An 8976-nucleotide genomic window follows, 5' to 3' on the forward strand; every position below is an offset into this window, starting at 1 on the left:
TCTCTCTCTCTCTCTCTCTCTCTCTCTCTCGAATTGGCAATATTTGAGAAAAGGGTTTAGCGATTTCTAATTATTTGGGGGACGAGCCCCCCTCAATGTCTACGGTGGTTATCGTCCTGATCAGACATGAAAATATGTTGTGGCACTATTGGGCAGTCTATAATGATATGACGTTAGTTAGCAAATATTAGCGATTTTTTGCAAACATTTCTTTGAGTAACATGACCGTAAATATGAACTCACGATTAAATGTTACATTTAAAACAAATTATTACTTTTCGTTAAAATCTTTATTAATGCCAAAAATGCTTACATTTATTTGTCTTTTTGTTCGCTCGGGCAGCCATGTTGCCACTGAGATAATTCATACCCCTTCGTTTGAAGTGTGGTCCCGAAAAATCTTCGTTTGAAGGGCTGTCTGGCTTTCATTATGTTTTATGTATCTTTTGTCATGCTTCAAAGAAGTAAACTTATTTTTGACTAACATGCTAAAGCACATGTAAAGCACTTGATTATAATTGTAACTGTAGAGTGTTATTTGATATTACAGTTGAAGTTATTACATTGTAAATGTAATGAATTTCAATATTACAAATATGTAATAACATATTTTAATGCATGACAAGTTTCAATAGAAATTGTATTAAAGCATATTTTAGTTTATCATAAATACTTGTTGTTATATTTAACAGTACACTTTGGCAGACAATGTAAGTAATTATACAATTACATACACTGATGTACTTAAGTCTGTAAGTGGGTAAAAAAAAGCACTCTAAATTTCAGCTAATTGCATTCAATATAAATATAAATGGTAATTAATTTCCATTTAATTGCAAATTACATGCAATGAATTGTCCAAAAATTACATTCAGTTCACCCAAGTATATTCTTTTAAAGCTTAGTATTTCCGTAATAAGTTTTTTTTTTTAAGTATGCAAAAGTGTACTTCTTTATAACAAGGGTTCACTTGAGTGAATTTGGGTAATTTATTGTTCTCTTAGGCCATGTTAGAAAAAGTTATGGACCAAACCTACCTTAGCAACTTTTCCGTCCACCACGACACGTTTTCTCTGTTCTAATGCACACAATGGGAAAATCATATCATATATGATTAATCACATAATGATTAATCAGTTTTACCTAATATATACGAGTGACATCTATCGCACAGTTAGCTTAATGGCAAACTCTGTTGGAATCAGTCGTGAGTAAATGCTTGAGAGGTCTGGTTTCAGTGAGGATGCTGCCTATACAGTCAAGCAGTTCAATTTAGGTTTTAGAACAGAGCTAATGTCTTCATATTAAAGAAGTGCTGTTGAAAACAATGCTCAAAAGCATTACGATGGCTTGCCTTAGGTCCGATTTGAAGTGTTGGGTTTCGCTCTGGCCAACAGCTGCTGTGTTGAGGCTGGAAAACACAACATAGCCTCCCTGTGTGCATATAACACTGCTCTGGAAACCTACAGAGAAAAACAACAAGAGCAGCCCACGTCTACACACACAGATAAACAGTATAGGTTTTTCCAAATGGCGATGTCATTTAACAGCAGCGGGTTAGTGTTCGCATCAGCACACGGTTGGAGAGGGCCGTGTGTTTGTGTTGGGGTGGGTGGGGTACGGATGGGGCTCTGGTGACTGCAGTATTTTGGGGGAGTTCCATGCAGCAGATGTGTGAAAGTAGGGCAGACGTAGAGGACAGCGCTTGTGTAAGAGGCGGAGGTCTGATCTCAGCACATGTTTGCAGTTTGAGAGCACACACGTGCAGATGCACTGTATGTTTGAGCATAAACATCTCTAAAAGCCGGCACAAAGTCACTCCTATTGAAAAAAACTAAGCTGCATTAGTAAACTGTTGCAGTGAAAAATATCTTGGATTGATTAAGTGACGTAATTTCATAAAGTCTGATTATAGAGCACTACATATTATTAGTTTTTTTTTAAGGCATTGGTTCTGGAATTAGCCAATATATTCCTTTCATTTACTTCACAGAGGTTGTGGGGGAAAAAAAGTGAAGAGTTCGTGAATCAAATCAATTAGATCCTAGAATCTGAAAAAATAAATAAAAATGACAAGACTGTGTTGAAGAAGAAATCAAATCCTTAACGGTAAGATGTTGAGTTTATGAATTTATTAGGTTGTTTTAAATATTAAGCATTCAGCATATAAAACATATAACTACTACAATATGTTACTTATATGATCTATTCTCATCGCTGAAACAGCGTCTGCCACTTGTTCCCATGCGCACACCTTCTACTTTCCATCCTGATATAATCAGCCTCCCAAGGAGAATTTTCTTCCCTGCAATAATAATTTCCTCAATGAGAACCTGCAGCTTTTGCCTATTGGAAGTTTTTTTTTTCTTTCTCTCCATTAACCAAATGCTTTCCAGTTTCCAATGTTGTTGCAACACATGTTGCAGCCTTTACATGCGAATGATTGTGAGGATTGATACTTAAAGGTTTAAAAATGATTTGGATTTAGATTTGGCTGTATTGAATTTGTTGTATTACACTACTGTCATTTTATTCTTCTTTTTTTTTTTCCAAATAATGTTTTTTAAGAATTGTACTTCAATTCTTTCAAGCTTTTTGCAGTAGATTTTGTCTCTTACTTTCTTCTTTCTTAAGAGTTTTTTTTACTGAATCCGCCCCTGATGACTTTTTCTTTCTGCACTGATGGGAGTGTTTTATAGCAGTATTAATTCTTGAGTTGAGCAGCTCTCGCTGCTGTCTGTAGAGGAAGAAGATGCTGTCATAGCAGAATTACAGCCCCATGTGTCTCCTCTTCTTCTGCTGAACCCACACATTTTACACACAGTCATTTTTTCTAATACAGACACACAGCCATGGAAGTGAGTTTGTTATGAATGGGGTGGATTTACTTTTAAGGGGTCAGACAAACACATATTCTTAAACTTCATTGCATTGCATTTGAAGCACACTTTACTTCCTAAAGGTTGTATCTGTGAGATTTACATTGCTATAAATTATTTCTTAATCCGTTGTAATTTTTCTAGCTGTGGAAGTTACAGGACTTTAACTAACTTCACTCTCTTTGTGTGTCTTTACACAGAATTCAATGAACTTGCCTCCAGACAAAGCAAGATTACTACGGCAGTATGACAACGAGAAGAAATGGGAACTCATTTGTGACCAGGTAACACATGGTCTCCTTCTCTTACCTCCGAAATTCTCACAGTCTTTCATCTAGAGTAAAGTGCAGCTAGCAGCTAAAGAACTGAAGGTTATGTAATCCCAGAGTGACTGAAAGGTTGCAGGTTTGGAACCGGCATGGGTTGATCTATGGACTAGATACATAACCTCAAGATACTACAGGGGTATTGTCACCTGTAGTTCACCCCAAAATAAAAATGTTGTCATCATTTACTCACCCACATATCATTCCAAGTGTTATTTTGGACCCCTCTGACTTTCATTGGATTGACAAAACATCTTTCAAAATGCTGTGTTTTGTGTTCTGCAGAAGAAATAAAGTCAAACGACATGAGGTTGAGTAAATGATTACAGAACTTTCATTTATGGCTAAACTTTAACATGGTGCCACATGTTGTGCCCCACAGAAATAAATTCCTCCGATCCCAGTCATGTATTTTCGATTTCACCACACATTTCAGTGAGACAAGTGTAAGCAATCTGTACTACATTGAGTCACTGTTTGTTCATCAGGTGACCTTGTGTCCCTGCAGACATTACATATAGTCTCAATCTTGTTCTCATGAAGACAACACAACTCGTCTGTTTTGTGTTTTCTATTCATCTTCCACTGTTTGTCCCATCCAACCAGTCATACTGACAGAAATGGTGAACTGTACTGGCCATCATGTGACCACCCCTGATAAATATTTTGTATGTTGAGATCACATGACCTGGCCCTACTACTACTACTAAAAACAGTAACAATAATAATAGGTTGGCTTTATATAGCATTTTTTTTTAACTTATATATTTTTTCTAGTGTAGAAAATGCTTGCGGTTTTTTATACTAATGTTAAAAATGCTATACTGTCTCATATTTCATACAATGCACCCCAGACGCACACACATGCACACACACACACAGGCCACATGTTAATGTCAATGTGATATCAGTGGCTGGTGTGTTGTGTGTGTGCAGGGGCCTTGTGTTGTTTTGAAGGGAACTAGGTCTCTTCCTCTTTCCTGTTATGTGCTGTTGTTGATTGGCTGTTGCCAAGGGAAACATCCAAATGTGTGACAGAATGGAATACATATTTGATATGGAATATACTAAAACTATTAGTATGCATAGTTATTATTCTTAAACTATTAATAATTAGTCATATAAGATTAACAGATGACATAGCATATGTAAAAGGTAACTTTAGCGTGTAATTCTAAAGAAAATGTAAGGTATTACTTGTCACTGCAGTTATCAAGACAATTTTGGTTAAGTTACTACAACTAAATCAATTAACACAGAGATTTCAGTTTAAATTACATACAATATTGAGTTGTTTTAATGGTCAACTTGATTATATTAGCAGAACTCATCAAAACAAAATAATGCTTGCAACTTTCAATATTTAATAAAATCAGTAATTTATTTATTTTAATCTTGCAGCCATGCATTAAGTGGTGGTAATAGGTCCTCTGAATTAATTTTTATATGGTGAACAGACCGTCTGATCACACAGAGACTGATATTGTTCAAGGAATCAGTGTGATTTGTTAAACTCATTGTTTGTGGAGTTGTATTCAGAACGTTTTCAGTCTGAAGAGGTTTTTAATTGTCTCAAATAATACTGCAGTACTTTGTTCACTGCAAAATTAGCAATTGAACTCATATATGAAGTGAACATTGCAGAGTCGCACATGGTACTCAACACTCCAGTGAAGATGATAATATGATAAACATCACTCCTATGAGAGTAAGAACTTATTTTAATCATGTCACAATGCATGCTGGGAGCTCACAAACTCTTAATAAGCATAAACATAAAATTGTTCAGCAAACGTTGTTAATCTCATTGGGACAACATTATGGGAATATTGAATGTAATTCACATTTATTGGTATCTATGACTCAAAAAGACCCACAAATGGGATCATCCCACTCCATATACTCCATATCCCTCACACACCCACAACGAATGCAAATATTTACTGACTTTCATACTCTAAAATCAGTAAAATTATGAACACATCTCCATATCTCTCTTTTCCAGGAGCGATTCCAGGTGAAGAATCCTCCTCACACATACATCCACAAGGTGCAGAGTTATCTCGACCCAGCCGTGACCAGGAAGGTGAGTTCTGGTCTTATTCCCTCAAATCCAGTGTGGAGCGTGTGTGTATGTGTTCAGGCTGGGATGGATGACCTCAGATGGGAAATAGCTCCTGATAACTCATTTATCTTGACTAGAGTGCTGTCCTTATAGCTACACTGTGACAGCTGGGTATGGACAGGAACAGCTTGCATTCTACTTCCTGCTGGGGAAACCTTACTTCCTGCTTGGACACACTTGATTCCTGTGATAGAGATGTTACATCCTTCTTCACAGCTGGTTTTTGATGTAGGGAAAGTGTCTTTAATGTAGCTTGCGCTCACTGTTGTACATGGAAGCAGTTCCAGGTGGATGACGTATGAGTTCAGCGTTGCGCATGCGCTGATGAGTCTCGTGAAAACCAGCGTTTGTTAACAGGAGCAAAGGTAACAAAGTTTCCTTACTTTAGCAAAGGAAAACCAGTCTCCTCTTGGCTTATATCGAAATCCTCCGACATTCTTCTTTACAAATCCTCGTTTTGTACTTCTAATTAGTGACCGTTGTTTTGTTTTGATCTCTCCCCTGCGCTTCCGCGTTCAATTCTGAGCGGCGCATGCGCAACGCCGACGTCCTATGTCATCCTCCCAGAGCTACTTCCATGTACAACAGTGAGCGCAAGCTACAAAAACGCATCGATTCGCTACAGAAGGCCTTTGTTCAGTGGCATTAAACAGCTTGAAAGATCAAAGACCATTTTTAATATAACTCCGACAGGTTTCGTCTGAAAGAAGAAAGTCATATACACCTAGGATGACTTGAGGGTGAGTAATTTATGGGCTAATTTTCATTTTTGGGTGAACTAACCCTTTAATACTTCCTCCATAATAACTGTTTATTAAAGCTGAGCCGTTCTGAACCTTTACAATGTTCTGATGTCAAGCATGTGGATACACATTATTAATGAAACAGACCAGCAGATGAACCCAGAATATGAATGTGACGGGCAGGGTGTTCAAGAGAGCAGGCAGGACGACGAAGATGACGAAACCAATAACATTTAATAAATTGACAACAGGAAATCCAGACAGGGTAGACATCAACATTCACAATAACCGACAAACTAGAATACAAGAGACAGGAACTGATATAGGGCAGATAACGAGGGGCAGACAGGTGAGCACAATGAGGTGATTAACTAATAATGAGAACAGGAACAACCAAAAAAGGACACAGAGGGAGAAACTACAATCAACAGTCCACAGGGGTGTGACAGATCGCCCCCCTCCCGGAAGGCGCGTCCTCGCGCCGTGGAGACAGAGGGAGGGACGGAGCGGGACTTAGGAGGAGGACAAAGGAGTGGATGTGGGATGGTTACAGGGGAAGGCAAAGGGCTGGCAGGCAGACATGACAGGTGGAGGCTCCGGCAGAGGACGGATATCTGGGAGGAGGCCGGCAGACAGAGACCAGGGGGGCGACGAAGGAGGGAGGAGCCAGGGAGGAGACAGGAGGGACCCGGAGCAGGAGGAGCTCAGCAGGACCCAGGCCACAGCCATAACAGCGGCCCACGGTGGAGCCGACGGTGGGAGGAGCCATGGAGGAGGGATAGCTGCCGACTCCAGGGGGCCGACCAACGGCGGTGGAGCAGGTGGAGGAGGAGCCCGAGGCGGAGACGGAGAGCCAACGAGCCAGGGGGATGCCGAGGATCCGGGGGGCCAGGGTGGAGCCGAGGCGACCGAGGCGGAGATCCAGAGATCCGCGGCGGAGCCGGAGCGACTAAGGACAAAGGTGGAGCTGGCGGGAGGAAGGAGCCCAACGGAGCCGGTGGGACAGGAATCAGTTGCCCTTCCTGGGCTGAACTGGGGATCAGGAGCTCCTTCTTCCTGGTTCTGGCCCTTATGTCCCGCCATAGTCAGCTCACCCTCAGCCATGATGCAGGGGGCGGAGCTCCTCTTCGTGCTCACACCGTCTATGGCTTGCTCCCTCGTGGTGGGCACTGTCACCAGCTCTCGCACCTGGTCTGACGGGTTGGGCTCAACATCCGAGGCGATCCTCCACTCAGTCGCTTGGCTTTGCTCTGGCTCGTTGATCGCGGCGGGAAATGGCTCTCCGTCCTCGGTGGGCTCAGGCTGATGCTCCGTACCGTGGGGGGGTGCCTCAGTCGCTTGGCTTCGCTCTGGCTCGCGGATCGCGGCGGGAAATGGCTCTCCGTCATCGGAGGGCTCAGGCTGATGCTCTGTACCGCGGGGAGATGGTGGGCTGGGCTCTGGGTCCGAATTGGATCCGGCGAGATCATCCACGGGGCCGATGGTGAGTGGCGACCCGTTTCTCGCCAGAGTCCACTCCACGAAGGCGTCAAATTCCTCCCGAGGACCATCTTCGGACGACCGCGCTCTGCACTCGCCGTTCAGACTTGCCTCATAGAAAGCGCAGAGTGCGTCGTCCGGATAGCTGGTGATGTTCGCGACCAACAGGAACAGTTTGGTATGGTCCTCGAGAGCTTTGTCTCCCTGCTCCAGCAGGAGAAGGAGGAATTCGGGGCGAGTGAAGGGATCCATGGGGCAAACACAACGGAAACAAAAAACTGAGTAAAAACCGGAAAACAAATGGAGGGGAAACACGCAATTTAAACTGTTTTTGAGGTCGGTTATTCTGTCACGGGCAGGGTGTTCAGGAGAGCAGGCAGGATGACGAAGATGACGAAACCAATAACATTTAATAAATTGACAACAGGAAATCCAGACAGGGTAGACATCAACATTCAGGGTAACATTCACAATAACCGACCAACTAGACTACAAGAGACAGGAACTGATATAGGGCAGATAATGAGGGGCAGAAAGGTGAGCACGCTCAGGCTGATGCTCTGTACCGCGGGGAGATGGTGGGCTGGGCTCTGGGTCCGAATTGGATCCGGCGAGATCATCCACGGGGCCGATGGTGAGTGGCGACCCGTTTCTCGCCAGAGTCCGCTCCACGAAGGCGGCAAATTCCTCCCGAGGACCATCTTCGGACGACCACGCTCTGCACTCGGCGTTCAGACTTGCCTCGTAGAAAGCGCAGAGTGCATCGTCCGGATAGCTGGTGATGTTAGCGACCAACAGGAACAGTCTGGTATGGTCCTCGAGAGTCTTGACTTCCTGCTCCAGCAGAAGAAGGACAGAGGGAGAAACTACAATCAACAGTCCACAGGGGTGTGACAATGAACACCAGTTCATGTTAAGTGTTTTCCCATAGAAAATCATTGTAAAGAAAAGGCTTTAAATGTGCAATTTAGTATCTTGTGCTTATCTGCATGGCTGCATATAGTATGCATCATCAATAAGGTTGAATTTGATTTTTTAATACCACTGTCTTAATACATTAGGGCATGTAAAGCATTTTTATTTAAGGCGTTTTAGAATGTCCCCCTGTTTTTAGTCATCAAATGTGAATGATTTAAAGGGGTCATATGATGCGATTTCAAGTTTTCCTTTCTCTTTGGAGTGTTACAAGTTGATTGTGCATAGATAAGATCCCTGAAGTTGCAAAGACTAAAGTCTCAAAACCAAAGAGATATTCTTTATCAACGTGCGCGTGCGTGTGTGTGAGAGAGAGAGAGAGACACAGGGTCACATCACAGTGAAGTCAGCTGTCTTAACCGTGACTTGTGTACTGCAAACACAATACCAGCTTCATCACTGTGTCTGTCACGCGACTCTGTTCCCCTTTCGGGCTTGAACTGATGGCA

The 8976-nt window shown here is 42.3% G+C and overlaps 1 protein-coding gene across 1 annotated transcript in view; it reads left to right on the plus strand.

The window, feature by feature from the left end:
* LOC107657404 (formin-like protein 2) overlaps positions 1 to 8976 on the plus strand; it is a 94550-nt gene that overhangs the window by 31419 nt on the left and 54155 nt on the right. The window contains exons 2-3 of the mRNA XM_016445459.1: positions 3080 to 3163; positions 5211 to 5291. Of these exons, the coding sequence (XP_016300945.1) occupies positions 3080 to 3163; positions 5211 to 5291 (165 nt within the window). The remainder of the gene's footprint in view (positions 1 to 3079; positions 3164 to 5210; positions 5292 to 8976) is intronic.

This window comes from Sinocyclocheilus anshuiensis, unplaced genomic scaffold (assembly GCF_001515605.1).
Source record: "Sinocyclocheilus anshuiensis isolate Anshui unplaced genomic scaffold, SAMN03320099.WGS_v1.1 scaffold355, whole genome shotgun sequence".
Taxonomy (NCBI): domain Eukaryota; kingdom Metazoa; phylum Chordata; class Actinopteri; order Cypriniformes; family Cyprinidae; genus Sinocyclocheilus; species Sinocyclocheilus anshuiensis.